Source organism: Lytechinus pictus, chromosome 3 (assembly GCF_037042905.1).
Source record: "Lytechinus pictus isolate F3 Inbred chromosome 3, Lp3.0, whole genome shotgun sequence".
NCBI classification, from domain to species: domain Eukaryota; kingdom Metazoa; phylum Echinodermata; class Echinoidea; order Temnopleuroida; family Toxopneustidae; genus Lytechinus; species Lytechinus pictus.
In genome coordinates, this window is record NC_087247.1 from 22,117,367 (window position 1) to 22,135,000 (window position 17,634).

The window sequence follows — 17,634 nt, forward strand, 5'->3', positions numbered from 1 at the left end:
CGATTTAATATTATGTGCATGGTAAGTTTACTTTTACCTGTACCATGTTTCCTCGAAACTTCGAGCTCACAGTTCTACCAAGCATCGGCATTTAATTCATGCAAAGTGAATTCCCAAAATCAACCTCCTTTCAAGGCGTACATGTTTAAACAGAACTGCTTGGTGCAAGTGGAGGTATTTATATTTATAATGATTATCAAAGTGTATTATTACAAAATGCTAATCACACAATCATAATGATAAGCATCATCTGCTACTTTCCAAAATAATGACTGATTCAACAATAACATTTGAAAGCTGAGTAGAATCTATAATTATTACCACTACCGGTCTATCCACATAATTTTGCGACCAAGAACACAGCTCTCGCTGGCCCATAATCCAGAAAATGTCAGAGGTCAAATACTACTTTTACTTTTATAGTAGGCATAGCACAGCGTATGCGCACACAGTCTGCTTGAAATGCTAAATTCATCCATTCCTGCGTGAACATAATTTTTGTTACTTTTTAAAACATTCCTGTGAGTTTAAAAATAAGTATATAGTTTTAATTTCTTTACCTCCATTTTTATTGTATTGTCAATATGCTCTGTCTCGCTTCTCACCTTTTTTCATGAAGAATTCATATTTCTAATCAATATTTAACTCCAAGCACACCGCCGGTACTTGGGGGGAAATGACGCGTGGCGCTTAACTTCGCGTATTTTTGAAAACGCCCTGAAAATGACTAAAAACATCCCCTCAGAAAAATCAACGATCCTCACATGTTACACTCTAAATATGTGCATGAAATTTCCATATAAGGATATCGTGACCTTTCCGATCATGACCCTGTATTCTGCTTCCGTGGAAACCAATTTATGGTCACACCGCAGGCGATTTTACCGTGTGGCTTGGATTCTTCATATCTCCGGTATTCAAGTGTATTTCCGAAGAGTGAAGTACTTGTTGTAAAGGTTAGGAGTTACATTTTTTAGGGATGATATTATTTTGTCCTGAAAATGAGTGTAACTAGCAAGGAAATGGCTTTGAATTGAGCAAACCAAATTTTGGTTCACGATTTCGAGGTACTACGCGCTTGACTTCAATCATGGCATCCGCTGACTTCAGCGCAGAACATACACGAATACTCCAACTCACCGGATGGACTGCCGATGAAATTCACTCTCTTGTACACGAACGGAAATGTCCTGGTGAGTAGATTTGTGCCGATTACGTATTCTTAATACCCGATTGATTGGATTTTTATTATGAAATGATGTGAAATGGTTGTGATTGTGACATGAAATGTGAAAAATATCGATCTTTTTCAAATATCTAATGAACAATTTTGCCGTGATTGTGCAGAGGGAGTGCGCGCAAAATTGCACAGCCATTTCTCCAGTCGACCGGCCACATTCGCCGACCGAATTTTTCTTTTCTGCGCATGCGCAGTTTAAGGTATGGATATTCCATTGCCTCTCTCCCTCCCTCTGGAACGACTGTTTTCATTTTCCTCGTACGTTTTTCAAATCAATAGTTGTGTGATGTCAGGCAATTCAAGAAATTAGACTTGAAAGTCAAATTTGTCACTTTTAATTAATTGTTTGGTCATATTTACTGAATTATTTTGTCTCAATTGTGCCCATAACCAATTCTTTTCCTTTATTAATTAATTTTTTTTTAGGGGGGAGGGGGAGGGGGTGGGGGCCTCAAAGAGACATAATTACAAAAGAAACAAATTATACTTTCAAATGGGCTTTAAAAATTATTATAAGCTAATAATTATTTCTCATTCTCAGAATTTCTTTATACCATTGCTGTGAATAACACATCCTTCCCCTATCAATTTTAAAACCCTTTCTCTGTTTAGTGCCCGTTCATAATTATTTTTTTTTTAATTCATTGACAAAGAATTGTGGCCCCCCCCCCCCCTGCCCAATTTTTTTTTTTTTTTTTTTTTTTTTTTTTTTAAGAAACACATATATTGGTTCAGTCCTAATATTTGTTTTGGTCTACAGTATGTGCATTTATTTTCAAGTTTCACATTATTTTTATTTTATAAATCCAGACTTTCCCTCTTAAATTAGCAAATATTATCCTTTTATTTAAGGTAGCAAACACTTTTTAACACTTTTTAATGTCAATAATTAAAGTTTAGATCAATAATTGATTGATATTTTTTTTCAATTATTTGAGTAAATATAGTAATTAGTATGCCGTTGATTTTAAATCACTCAGGCAAAGAACCTACATTGACATTTTTTTTTTCTTCTTCCTTTTCTTTTAATTACAGATCACTGGTGGGAGGACCCAAGGCCTACTTTTGGCTTAATGGAAATCATCAGAAAATGTGTTGATGACACTGAGAGCTTGAGCTTCCGGAAAGACTTTGTTAATATTTTGAAGAGCATGGGCATCAAAGAACCTAACTGCACATTACCTGGAATCCTGTCCAAAGTGAAACGCAGTGCTTTAAAAGCAATCAGTGCTGATAACTTAGAATCCCTATGTGAAGAATATACAGACTTGTCTGGGTCTAATCGTGTTATTGGTTCAGCATGTCAGCAATTGGGAATTACTCCTGGTTTGTTGAAAGAAGGATGCAGTAATTTACAAGGAGATATCTCAAATGGAATCATTGTAGAGCTATTTCATTATCGTAGAAATAAATTTCGTTTTTACTCAATGTAATTGCATTTATTGCATGAATCCACCAATTACAATTATGTTCAGGGAATAACACTAATGTACAAATTATTTTTACTCAGTACATGTTTATAGCTGCTCTTTTTGTAGTAAATCAAGATTACTTCATCTTTTGCAATACATAAAAACATTGAATTGTAATATTTCCTGCCATATTGAGACACTAGTTTGTGGTACATATAATATGAATGTCTTTCAAAATTTTGTACCAGTCCACCAATTAATTTTTTACTCTTACACTTTATACAAACCTGCAATCAAAAATCTACCAGGCAGATTTTGGAAAATTCTAATGAAACAGCATCTGTTATATTATTGTTGTGCTAAAAAAAAAACTCAAGTTCAATGAATGAGGTAGAATATCTTATGCAGACTGTCCAATGGCTTTTACTATGCCTTGAATGCCCTCTTATCCCTTCTCATCAGGTTGTCCGCTCATTTGTGTCTGGCTGCAGTTTCCCCTTTCTCGATTTGATTCCCTTGGCTGTTGCTCATTGTCCTTGTCATGACCTACTTGAAATGGGATGAAGATTACAGTTATTTTTTGTTAAATTGTTTGAAGTCAGAATTCATAGAAATGTATTAAACATCAATGTTATTAAAAATTCAATTTATTATGCTAAAATTGGGAATATATTAAAATATCTAATGAAACAGCATCTGTAATATTATTGTGATACTTGAAAGAAAACTCAAATACCAGCCTGGATTGACTTGTGCAGCAACTGATCATTCAATTTCAGAACTGCCAAGAACAGATATGTGCTGTCTTTGGCATGTTAATAATAATATCCTCTTTCATTAAGGTTATCTGTCCAGTGCTGTTCTTAAACTCATTTTCAGCACTGTATAGGTAAAAGATAAGTGTTGTGAAATCATAAAGTTTATCAACCTTGTATAACCCATATGAAAGAGACAATTTGTAGGATGGTTTGATTGTTGCCGATGAATCTTTGATGAATTATGTATTAATAATTATGCATAAATTAGCTAATTTGCATAATAAATGAGCTAATTTGCATATTTGTCAAATAAGATTGTACAAAAGTGGTGAAAATTAAAGGTCTTAGTGCAAGAAAACATCTTGCCAAGTTTCATTGCGTGAAACCTAATATAACTGGAGATATTGCATTTACGCATATTAATTAGCTCTCATTTGCATATTTTGAAGGTTTTTCTGTGGTTGCGGATGGGTGATTTTGAATTAATAGGTCCCACTCTGACGACTATAATTCAGCAGTAACTTACTCATGTGATCCCGTTTTTGCAGACTGTGTAGAACACAAGTGCTATAGCTATGTTTAATTGTTTTTAGACACTATATAATCATATTTTTCATGTGACAGATACTTGAATTTGCCCAAAAACGCATTTTTTGCCTTTTTAGGGCGATTTTGATGATTTCCGGCAGGTTTTTACCCTTTTTCCGATAACTTAAATCGACCATAACTTTACCAAACATTGGTCAATTTACATGAAGTTGGTATCAAAATAAAGCTCTCACAAAGCTCTATAAGACAGAATGGATTTTGAATGGATATTAGCTAGTTTTAATTTTTGTGTGCTATCCCTATTTATAGGCCAAACTGAACCATCTGATAATAGGGTCTATCCCCAAACAGACATGTAAAACCGCGTCTACTGTAAGTAGATCTAACGTTAGGCCGAGCCTAGTTTCACTCTGTGGTGTCACCATGCACTGCTGCAGTGCAGTAGACTACCGGTACTTGTAAATTTATAACAAAGTGACATTTCCCACTCAATTATTTATCAATAATACCGAAAAAATTGAACTTTTCGCCAATCACTAGTAGACCCTCTATTATTCTCACAATTTTTTATAAACGGTGGCTCAAAATTAATCATGGTATTAAATAGATCTTAGCCTAGACCATAACTAGGCCTAAGTTAAAATCAGCTGTTAGTGTTACTGTTAGCACCAATATAGACTACAATTTCCTTTTGATTTTCCATCGTATAGGCCTATACATATTATCGATACTAGCCGAAATTTTAGAACCGCAATGTTGGCATTCACTGGGCCAAATCCAAACCACCGGCTTCGAAATTGTATATTACAACCGTATTAACCATAGGCCTAGATCTAGTCATGCAGATGCAATACTAGTATTACTACTAGGCTAGGGCCTACGCCTACGCTACGGTAACCAACGTTAAAATTGTTGAACTCATTCTCAAAACCTCCAATCTCCCTCATGACACACCTGGTTGATGGTTCAGACACCAAAACAAGTAGTCAAGTAGGACCAGGTCTAGGCCAGGCTAGGCCTGTGCTTGAATTTTGAAGCTGACCCCTCCCTTTTCCATCATGATCGTAATTAAAACACTTGGACCAAGTTTAAAATTAATTCCAGGCCAAGTCCAAGTTATGTCTAGCCTAGGATCTATGGCTTGACATTTGACCTACATGTAAATCCCCAATTGCGTTAGCAAGCCAAATGGCAAATGCCCCCCCCCCCCCGTTTGCCTGACTACATTAACTAGGCCCTAGGCATTTGATTTGCCTAGCAGTAGCACAAACATGGGAATGGGATCTTCGCGTGCTAACGTAAAAACCGGGGGGGGGGGGTATTGAAGGGCCATGAAATTGAAAGAGATTTATGTCAGACTCAGAGCGTAACTAATCGACTTCTGACCAATAAAACTTTAAAAGAACATGATTTTTTTTTTTTTTTTTTTTTTTTTTTTTTTTTTTTTTTTTTTTCAAAATCTCAGTCAGACTAGGATCTAGACAGGCCTACCTGCGCTAGTCTAAAGAAAGCTCCAAAAGTTATAAATCACCCCGATACTAGAAGTACTACTTGTACTAGCAGTAGCACTGTACTCTGTAGCAGGCCTCGATCATTCAACAAGCCTAACTTATTAACTAACATTTTTATAGGCTTAAGTTAGGCCTAGGGCTAGGCCCTAGGCCTTGGCCCACTACTAGTACTAGTACATGTACTATTACTAACACTAATCCAGACTGAGTCTAGCCTAGAATAGATCTAGATCTATTCCTGCTTCCGTACTCACCGGATAGGCTAGGTCTTGCAGAGACTTGAACTTGTATATTGTCTGGTACCGACCCCGTCCCGTCTGCTAATCCAGACCGTTGCCTCGATCGGCTCAGCCAGCCCACCTGCTTCACATCATCATAGTCGGGAGCTAGTACCGGTAGTAGTAGGACCTCTGACTAACGTAACATTCAATACTCATAATCATGATGAATCCCAGTCGACCGTATGTCGTTGAACGGAATTCCATCTAGCAGCTCGAGTCAATTTCTCATCGTTGCTGAAACCAAAAAGTTCTTGGACCCAGCCGATCTGCTACTGCTAGTGTTATAGCGACAACACGTTGCGTAGCTCCTCGTACCGTCGTATAATTATAAAACTCGGTTCAAAGCAGACGGTTAATCGTTAGGCCAGGCAAGAAATAGAGAATCCTCAAGTAATTCGGACAGCATTTACAGCTGCATTAAGCAAAATTAAGATGATTCCCGATCGATGACGGTTTCAACAAAAATTCTTGTAGATCTCGTTGTACTTTGTAGATTACGACGTCTCGAAAAACGGAAGGTCGTAAGAAAAATTACAAGCGAATATTTTGGACGTTCATCTCCGTTGAAAGCCAAGACTAAAATGAAGGATTTTTCGCGCCTTCACCTAGGCGCGCGCGCCAAAATATCGCGCTCCTTGCGCCCAGTATAAATTATTGTCAATGGGCGCATAAACAATACCGTCTGGCGCGCCATTGTGACGTATCACCTCGTCAACCGCGCCATTCCAAATTACAAACACCTTCATGACCTGGCTTTGTTCGCCGACCTATAAATCATTTTAAATCGCCGAGTCGTCTTTAAAATACATTATGCTTCGTATTTATGTGTACAATGAAAGTGCTTACAATGGCTCTTTTACAGGTCAGTATCATAAAAGATTTGACTCGCGCTTCGCGCTTGCATGTTTTGATTAGGCCTCAATTTAATAGGGCGGGAGAAAAACTCTCCTAGATTCTTAAATTCACCTATTGGTGTATTTTTCGTAGGTCTAAGGAAAGAAAGAACATTATCAGCATCGATGATATTCTTAAAGGAGATTATTTTCATATACTTATTTATACATTGAAAGAGGATGGCAAATGAGTGGAATAATATATACAGACCTGGTGCAAGTCAACCCAAAATTCACATTATGAGACTTTCTTTAATGACTGATAATGTATTTCACTGCATGTTTCGCCTTAATCGTAAATAATAGAGAGCTAGTTTTTCCCCCATAGCATCAACTCGGCCCACGCACTTTGCCTAAATTATCTTTGTCACTAACTTAATCGGAGAGTCTTTAAAGAGTTTTTCCACACGTTTTGGACAGGATTATCGAAGTCATTTTTTGGATTACACCACTCCCCCTCCTTCTTTCGATGACATTTCAGGACCTTTAAATATATTAACGGTGTCATAGTAAAGAACGATTATCGTTGATCCTTTTTATTCTTACAGATAATTTAAAAGAAATTGTGCGAATCCATTAATATGAACTTCTCCCCAGATGAAGTAACGATAAAAAGAAAGGCTTATTTTTTCTGAAGAGAGCAAAACATATTTAATTAATATCACCTAGTTTAAAAAAAAGCAAGAATCAAAATATAAAAAGAATAAAGCGATGGTATTTTGCTTACAAAATGATCGAACATTAATGCGTATACCGTTCAACAAAAAATACAGAAGTCATGTTGTTGAGATGTTCATGCTATCATGTCCTGGAAAAAAAATTATAGTCCATGAATTGATGTTCCATGGTTTTGCGTTGATTAAATCGATTAGAGTCGATCTTGATCCTTTATTATTCCATACCCCTTCCCTACCCCCCCCTCTCTCTCTCTCTATTTCTCCCCCTTCCCCGACCCTCCATCTTCTATCTCTATCGCTGTAAGTCTCTACCCCCTCTCATACTCTCACTCACTCTATTTCTATTGTGCACTAGCGTCACCCATCCTTCGCCCCTATACCATGGAGCATGCCCCTACCTAAGGCTTGCTACTGTCTGAGGACCCCTCTTGACACAAGAACCCTCGACAGAGCATCCCTTTGGGGCTCCATGGCCACAAGCCCTGTGTATTCCGACTCCGTGAGAGCGCATCCCTGCATGGTCGAATAAAGGCCGAGGTGAAAACACCGTAACCAACATATGGATTCATATACTGCTATACACTAGATATCGTTAATAAAATTAGTCATTGAATATACAGGGCTTTTTTCTGCATCTCAATCTTTCTTTCGTATTTTCTTCCTTACATTATCTTTGGAATTGCATTATGACGGTGATGTTCTTTTCTTTTTTAATTTTGTTTGCGTATTTCAGGTAGCCCCTCTCTTTCCTTCTCTAACCCCCCCCCTCTCTCTCTCTCTCTCTGTCACACACACACCCACACCCTCTCTCCCATCAAATCGATATCGACATTTTGTTTTATTGTTGCTTTTGTTAATGCTTTTTTGACAGATGAATTGATGTAAAATTATGTAGACCACACTGCAAAAACTCCGGTGTTGATTTAACACCAACCCGGAATCAATATATGTCCACACCAGCGAAGTGTTAAACAACACCAGTTTCGTTTTGGTATAACACCAGATAGTTGTTTATACAACACCAATTAGTATTAAAAAAGGAACGGTTTGATTCCAAACTGGTGTTGTTTCAATACTTCTCTGGTGTGGACATATATAGATTCCGGGCTGGTGTTAAATCAACACCAGAGTTTTTGCAGTGCACCAGACGTGGAGATGTTTATTCAATTCAACATTCATTCAATTATAATCAGCCATTGTGAATATTCCCTTTTTGCCCTCAAACCAAAGATCGTTGACAGAAAAAGCCCTTGAAGAAAAACAAAATAGAATTCGTCGTCGTCTCATAATTATGTGTCTAATCTTTAATGACGCGTCTACTGTAATCATATATTGTATTTCAATGTTTCAGATGACAGTCAAAAGCGAATTCTACTTTCAGCTAACTGAAAAAAATAAAGATAACTTCAAATGATTAGATTTTTTTCTTTAATTAAAGGATTGTTAAAAATTAAATATAAAATATGAAAATATCAAGAGACGCCATATATCATTTTTGTTCATACACATTGAGCATCGGCTCAACAGCCGACGGCAAAAAATATTTTATATAATCAATATTCATGACAAAGTACAATGTCAGATAGTGTCCATGGCTTAGTGACTTATATAATTACAATCAATATCTCTTTTGTTTCTTATTTTTTATCTCTCTCATGTTTTCCACGAATATGAATCAAAACCTTGCAATTGTAATTAGTCTAATTGGCCTCGTTTATGAATGTTCCTATCACTTTCATCCTTACAGCTTTCAGTTATTATTTTTTTAATCAGGACCTGGAAGTGATAGTGATCTATACCTGGTACTGAGCTCAAAGTCTATTTAGTGGGAGAGCCGTCAACACAATGGACGGTAAAGGCGCAGTGAGAATGTCACCGCACACATGACTGGTCCACGATCCCATTTTTAGAACAAATCGAATTTCGCTAATTTTCTGAAAATGTGAATGAAAAGAATCTTTTTATTTGAGTCTCAAAGTAATTGAAAGAATACTATATAACAATTCAAAAAGAAATAAAGACTTTATTTTGGAGTAAAGGCCAAATTAGTTTCAAATCGTAGCCAATCGTACGACTGCTATGACGTCATTACGACTAGATATCAAATTCGCTTTTATTCTTATAACGATGACAGCAGTCACAGATTTGAACATATTCGTATGACGATTTAGAACATTACACAGTAAGATATTCCATGTCCCAATCTTAAGCATAGAATTCTACTACGTTTTATTCCAATATCGGGTCGCAGACCAATCGTAAGGCGTATGGTGGTCTTACTTATAGGACCTACCAGTACTGACAGCTCTACCGACGGAGCCACGGGGAAAACGAAGCAGCAAAGGGCACTTGGAACAATTTTTTAACAGGGGTGCTGGTTTAAATTTGACAGGTAAAAAAAGGGAGATTTCGCTACCAAATAAAGGTCATTTTGCTCCAGGAGAAATTTTAAAAGCCAAAAAATTTGTTTCACTTTTCAATTTTAGTAAAAATTTCTGCTATTTAGCATATCTATCAGATTTCCAGGGGGTGCTGCCTATGGATAATAACACACGCATCACTCCCAGGTAAATCTTTGGGATGCTTCAGCACCCCAAGCACACCCGCTTTCCAGGGCCATGAAACAGAAACTCCATCCATTGTCTTCTGCGCGGCCACTACGGGTATTCAGTTGTCGCTACGGCCAAACGGACGTAGGTGAAACGAGCCGCAATCTGCTCGGACGCACCGAGAACGTAGTAGTAGTACTACTACTACTAGTAGTGGAAGTAGTAGTAGTAGTAGTAGTAGTAGTAGTAGTAGTAGTAGTAGTAGTAGTAGTGGAAGTAGTAGTAGTAGTAGTAGTAGTAGTAGTAGTAGTAGTAGTAGTAGTAATAGTATTGGTAGTAGTAGTGGTAATAGTAGTAGTAGTAGTAGTAGTAGTGGTAGTAGTAGTAGTAGTAGTAGTAGTAGTAGTAGTAGTAGTAGTAGTAGTAGTAGTGGAAGTAGTAGTAGTAATAGTAGTAGTAGTAGTAGTAGTAGTAGTAGTAGTAGTAGTAGTAGTAGTAGTAGTAGTAGTAGTAGTAATAGTAGTAGTAGTAGTAGTAGTAGTAGTAGTAGTAGTAGTAGTAGTAGTAGTTGTAGTAATATTAGTAGTAGTAGTAGTAGTATTACAACATTAAAAGCAGTATAGTAGTGGCGTTGGTGGTGGTAATAAAGGTAGCAGTCTTCTGCGCGGCCACTACGGGTATTCAGTTGTCGCTACGGCCAAACGGACGTAGGTGAAAAGAGCCGCAATCTGCTCGGACGCACCGAGAACGTAGTAGTAATATTAGTAGTAGAAGTAGAGATAGTAGTAGTAGTAGTAGTAGTAGTAGTAGTAGTAGTAGTAGTGGAAGTAGTAGTAATAGTAGTAGTAGCAGTAGTAGTAGTAGTAGTAGTAGAGTAGTAGTAGTAGTAGTAGTAGTAGTATAGTAGTAGAAGTAGTAGTAGTAGTAGTAGTAGTAGTAGTAGTAGTAGTAGTAGTAGTAGTAGTAGTAGTAGTAATAGTAGTAGTAGTAGTAGTAGTAGTAGTAGTAGTAGTAGTAGTAGCAGTACTGCTGGTGATGGTGGTGGTGGTGGTGGTAGTAATAGTAGTAGTAGTAGTAGTAGTAGTAGTAGTAGCAGTAGTAGCAGTAGTTGTTGGTTTTTTTTTTGGTCGTATAATAGTATAGTGGTGTGGTAGTATAGTGATATAGAGAAGTATAATTTTAGCATAGTATTACAATATTAAAAGCAGTGTAGTAGTGGTGATGAAGGAAGCAGTCGTAGTATATTTGTAGTAAGAAGATGCTTGAGTGAAAGGGAAGAAAAGAACTTCAAGATTCTCTCATTTTTTCCATTTAATTCATTTGGTTAATTGAATTTTGTGAAGACTTGAAAATGCTGGTTCGCTTAAATATTTTGACATTCCGATTGTCACGTATCGATTCGGATATTTCCGGGACAATAAAATCATTTGCAGCGTATAAATAATTGATGACAGCGTTCCATCGAGTCGTGATGAAAATTGAGAAGGTAGAAAATTGTAGTGGTTGTGTGAAAATCTATTATTTACGAGTATCCAACACGTAATTCGTGGGTAATCAGGTCGACATCGTTGTACAAGCAAGGAAGAAAGTTGTACGACTGGTTCAGTGTGGAGAATTTTTATGAACGTGGAATATATATTGCCATCCTGAAAAAATACATATTTTCAGATCAAAATCATTTATATCAGATACATTGACAACAAATAAGCACAAACCAATAGTTTAATGAACCATCGATTAATAAATTGCTTGATTGAATTATTAATTAAGAAATGAATGAATGATTTTTTAAGTGATCAGTTAATTGATTTAAAAAGTCAATCAATTTAAATTTCATTCATCCCGAGGTCACAAACTTGGATGTGTAAAATACGGACATGATTTCAATCCTAACAACATCTTGGTCCATTCATCATCATACTGCAACATTCTTTAAAACATAATTTTTTAATCAAATATGAGCATTCTCAACAAATTTGACATAGCTTACCTAGATGATAAGCTACCTGTGGATTGGGGCCATCTCGATGAACCTTGGGCATTGTTGTGGTCCTTTGAGGAGTGCTGATCGCCAGATATATTTACAATCCAGTTGATTCTATCTTCCACTTAGGCAAGAATTGAGTTTGTCAAGCACCACGGGTGGTAAAAAAGGTTGAAGGATCAATTCTCTTGGCAATCGATTCCTTTTCGATGATTTATATAAGGTTTATCAGTACTTTGTGCTAGATTCTATCCTCGGATTCTATCTCTTACTTTCTCCCTCCCTCTTGATATAGGAAACGGGATCACAATGGGTAATGTTTCCCCGGGTGACTTTCTCCTTCTCTTTGACAGCTGGAGATTGAACTAAAAGATGGTTGTGGTTGAGATTTGATTTGAAACCTATATCTATTACCTCCAACATCGAAATTGAATTGTAATCTTTTTTGGGAACGAACAGAATTAAATAAGGGAAATGGGGCACGGAAAAAACGCAACCGGTACACAGAAGTGAATATGATCAGTTTGGTACGTTCATGGCGGTGAAGCACAAAATAAGAGTCACCAATGGTAAAAGTAAAAGTCACAATATACCAATAAAAATTACAGGTAGAGTTTGCTGACTGCAATGAGTAAGCATATATTGTTTACGGTCGTATTTCATCCTACTGAAAACTGGCTCCGATCAAAACATCAATCCATTCAGAGAAGAATCCATAAAATTGTATTCCTTTAAATCTTGAAATCAAATCTCTTGCGCATCATGTTAATGACATTTGAATCTTCCAGCATCTGTGACTTTTTGACCGACACACCAACTTTGATTGACTTCGTCAACATCGATTTGAAATTGAATACTTTCTGAGTTTTAAATTGCTTGCTGCTAATCCCATGTAACTCCGACTGTCACCATGCATGTTCTTCCCGCCAAGACGACTCTTCCCTATTTTAAAACTTTTTCACCTGAGCCGTTAGCGCCCAAATCGTAAACAACAGGAAAGATGAACTAAGAATACTTTTCAGCATCCTCCATGAATGCAGACGATATCTGGCGCGTCTCAACTCAGAGTGTGCAGTCGCTCAGTAAAGTGATGCAAAGATGCTCGAGGTGGGGTGGAGAAAAAAAGTGCGCAACCACAGCGAGGGAAAAAGAGAGAGAAAGGAGTACATCATCTGTTGTACATCTCTTTGACGATGAAATAAGCAACCACGACACGCGAAGATAGAGAACGTCAAGTGACAGGCCTGCTGGGAATTACCGTCACCTAACAAATTTGGCAATAGTTATATTTGAGATGCAAGGCTCGAATGTATCTCTATTTTGTCCTTTTTTGTCTTGCCCTCACTATCTTCCTTTGTTTATCTGCTTATACCACCATCTACCCCCCCTCTCTCTTTCTCAATATATCTCCTTCATCACATTTCCTATACCTCATTCATCCTTTTCCCTCTCTCTTTACACATGTAAACTCCCCCATCGCCCCCGCCCCCCCCCCCCAAAAAAAAAAAAAAAAAAAAAAAAAAAAAAAAAAAAAACATCACTTCTCGAAAACCTTTCTCTTTCCTAAATAATTTCGTCCTCTTTCTTTTACTCCCCACTTATATCTTTTTCTCTTTCTTTCATCCTCATATCTCAACATATTGTCTCTATTGATTCATTCCTAGATCGTCGCCGTTTCTATTAATATTTATCCAAAGTAAATTTCAACAATCCTAATGGTTAATTTTATTCTCTCTGCTGGATGCCTTTTTCTCTGATAACAAACCTTCTCATCACGATCAGGAAATTGAAAAAACCACATGATAGCCAGTGGTATATGGTTAACAACAAGTGGAATGCCTCTGGCCGTCTCACCTGCATCACGCGATTCAATATAGCAGCAGTGCTGATTTTGAAACTACTATAACTCGCACAAGATGTTCAGTGATACTTGGTTACTCTTATTTCCACGTTTTATGAACTAGACCAATACACTTATAGAGATATGATGGCAATTCAACAAATACTCCCAACATGGCCAAAGTTCTTTGACCTTACATGACCTTTGACCTTGATCATGTGACCTGAAACTCGCACAGGATGTTCAGTGATACTTGATTACTATTATGTCCAAGTTTTATGAACTAGACCAACACACTTTCAAATTTATGGCTGTAATTCAACAAATACCCCAATTTGGCCAAAGTTCATTGACCCTAAATGACCTTTGACCTTGATCATGTGACCTGAAACTTGCACAGGATGTTCAGTAATACTTGATTATTATTATGTCCAAGTTTCATGAATCAGATCCATAAACTTTCAAAGTTATGATGGTAATTCAACAGATACCCCCAATTCGGCCAAAGTTCATTGACCCTAAATGACCTTTGACCTTGGTCATGTGATGTGAAACTCAAGCAGGATGTTCAGTGATACTTGATTAACCTTATGTATAAGTTTCATGAACTAGGTCCATATATTTTCTAAGTTATGATGACATTTCAAAAACTTAACCTTAGGTTAAGATTTTGATGTTGATTCCCCCAACATGGTCTAAGTTCATTGACCCTAAATGACCTTTGACCTTGGTCATGTGACATGAAACTCAGGCAGGATGTTCAGTAATACTTGATTAACCTTATGGCCAAGTTTCATGAACTAGGTCCATATACTTTCTAAGTTATGCTGTCATTTCAAAAACTTAACCTCAGGTTAAGATTTGGTGTTGACGCCGCCGCCGCCGTCGCCGTCGCCGCCGCCGCCGCCGTCGCCGCCGCCGTCGGAAAAGCGGCGCCTATAGTCTCACTCTGCTATGCAGGTGAGACAAAAATGAAGTCACTTCTAAACTAGCATCTAATTCTCGTCATAAAACGCAAGGAGATATCAGATTATTAAACTCAATAAAGACAATAAGAATAACGTTGATTCTCATCAATATTCATGAAAGATATGATAAATTAATGATGGACTCAATCAATAATCGTCTGTGTTATTCCACCGACATCACAACATAGAATAGTAATTATTGCCTTTCCAATCATTCAGTAATCCTGTACACTGATCATCTTTTCACTGTTTTTTTTGTGATACCCTAAATGACCCTAATTGTTCTAATCATGTAACCATGAACATGATGAATGCAAACCCCAAATAAAATTTTAAATCATTTCAACTGCAAAAAAAAATTATGCGTATGGGCAGAGGCGTCGATCCTGGAGGCAGGAGGGCGATCGCCCCCAATGACCTTGACAGCTTCGCATATATATATACACACACACACACACACATATACATATATATAAATATATATATATATATTAAAAAAGCCTTAGAAAGCACTAGTCTTGGCATAATACTATTAAACTTACAAAATTGTCGATTTTCGGCGGGCTCTGCACTAAAAATTCTGGATAATTTTTATTTTTTACCACTTTTGCCTCTCTCCCGCCCATCCGAAACATGGATCGATGCCCCTGGATATGGGATCAATGTTGTTTTTATAATGATTTCAGAATTAGGGGAAAAACATCGGCCAGAGTTAATCATGATCATGTACTTGATGTTTTTAAGCAGCTGGATAAAGTTCAGGCAGTTATGAAACTTCTCATGTGCGTCTCATTGGAGGCGAGTCAGTCAAAAATCAAGAATTTCTCTTACTTTACTATAAAATCTGATTATTTTACGGATTTGGAAATATGAATATGAAAATTATGATGCTGAAAATGTAACATAATGGAATTTGTATGAACCTACGGATACTTAAAAAAAGGCACAGTTCTCCACCATCTCGTCATCCGTTGACGTTCGAACGTCAACGGATGACGAGATGACATACGATTCCCTTGTGGTGTATTCACTGAACATTATTGACAGACATCATGTTTAACTTACGCTATGCATCCAAAGTCCCATCTTTTTTAATCATGAATAGAACAAAAATCATTCAAACGCCCATTGTTATTATTTACTTAAGAAGTATCAAGGTGGAATCTGCAGAGTATTCTTTCTAAATCTCGATTCAGAAATACTCTATATTGGACAATCGCTCCTTTCCAGCTTCCCTTTATTTTGATTTAAAAAAATCGTACACACATTCCAGATGTTCGAAGGGTCAAAAGTGGGTTGCACATCATTTGAAATAAAGTGCCTCGTAATTTCAAATGTGTTCCGACGTTAGGGAGCAATCAATGAAATTTGATTCTTCTAGGGAAAGTATAAAATGGTATAATTTTAGAGAAAGATTTATAATATTATTGAGGTTAAAAGGCCAAGTCCATCCCATCAATGATTTGATTTATAGAGGAAAAATAAAAGAAATACACAAGAAGTATGACCCCGAAATCGGATGTTAAAGGTGACATTTAGAATTTTTTTCATGATTTCACAAAACAGTAACATTTTATGCTCACCACATTTATGCAAATAAGTGAGTAGATTACGTCACAAGATCACTATGTTTTATTGATTATACTACTCACTATCCTCCAGTAATTTATATAAACATGATTTGACTGCTTATAAATATGTGGATCTACCACTATTGTAAATGATTAGTAATCAAATAAGACCTTACTTGTTTTCAAATCTACAAGAAACACTAAGTACTAGTATCTAGTATTTGATACTTCATAATAAGATATGTAAGAAATGGTGAATGCATGTCTGACGTCAATCACCTGCTCACTTGCATATCACTTGCGATGTGTATGTAACCTGATTAATGATAAAACAAGACCTAAAGATGTCATTATTCAATTAATTGTTATAAGATACTACAGTAAACAATATATTCGGGGGGGGGTCCTTAAACAATTTACAATATGCCTATATTCCCGGAGGAAATATAATTTGAAAATAGTGATTATCAAACGATAAATAATATGCCACGCAGAAAAATACGTAAACAATTCGTGGGTAAAATTGACGTTTTTATGAGATTTCGTTATTGCGCAGTCAAGAAGGTGTAATCGCATCATCATGGAATCTGATACTGCAAAAATATTCCATAGATTCAATGTACACCATGCATTATATTGGAGTTTGATTTCCTCGACTGCATAGGATGACATTTTGAATGAAGGTCACTTGATTAAATTATTCTCAATTCAACGTATTTAAACGTTCCATCGTTGAAGACAAAAATCATTGTGAAAACATTAGAAATATCTAATAAAAATATATTATACACCCGGGGTGGTATCATTTCAAGCAAAATGAATATGAGAAAATAAAGATACAATTTATTGACAGACGTGACATTTTAAAGATCGCAGGAGATGCGAAAATAAGTGCGATATTGGGTGGCTTTATAAATTAAATCTGTCTTCGATCTCTATTTCTTGTTGAATTTCCCCATATGACGATCATAGTAATTTCAATCATGGAGGGAACATGTTTTGATCATCTTATTTCTTTTTATCTACAGTAAATGATCGGAATTTCCCCTTTAAACAATTCCAGTCTTCTGCGTCACATGCACACACAAATCGATTCTGACCATCATTCATTATGTATGGAATCAAATTAACTCAGAATGAAAATATAATTAGGCGAAACTTCACATTTCAATATAGGTCTTTATGTACATGTAAAAAAAAACTTCTCTCCACAGTGCATGCAAATGAAAAAGGGATGCTTTCAGATAACCCATTGAAAAAAAAATAATAATCGTAATCCGTATACAGTGGCGTAATGAGCTAAAAAAATTGAGGGGGAAAGACATTGCGCATAGGGAAAATCTCTTAAAAGCTACACAAATGTTGACCTTTTTAATACACAAAACTATATTTTGTGATAGA

The 17,634-nt window shown here is 36.5% G+C and overlaps 1 protein-coding gene across 1 annotated transcript; it reads left to right on the top strand.

Annotated features, from left to right (window-relative positions):
• The first annotated feature begins 430 nt into the window (after window positions 1–430).
• Window positions 431–3,347, top strand: LOC129280670 (uncharacterized). The gene is made up of 2 exons (XM_054916691.2): window positions 431–1,193; window positions 2,276–3,347. The coding sequence occupies exons 1-2, from the start codon at window positions 1,091–1,093 to the stop codon at window positions 2,671–2,673; spliced, it is 501 nt and encodes a 166-aa protein (XP_054772666.2). The 5' UTR covers window positions 431–1,090; the 3' UTR covers window positions 2,674–3,347.
• Window positions 3,348–17,634: the final 14,287 nt, after the last annotated feature.

Coding starts and splice junctions, on each gene's coding strand:
- LOC129280670 (XM_054916691.2), top strand. CDS start 1,091: ATGGCATCCGCTGACTTCAGCGCAGAACATACACGAATACTCCAACTC. Junction 1,194..2,275: donor ACACGAACGGAAATGTCCTG/GTGAGTAGATTT, acceptor TTTTAATTACAG/ATCACTGGTGGGAGGACCCA.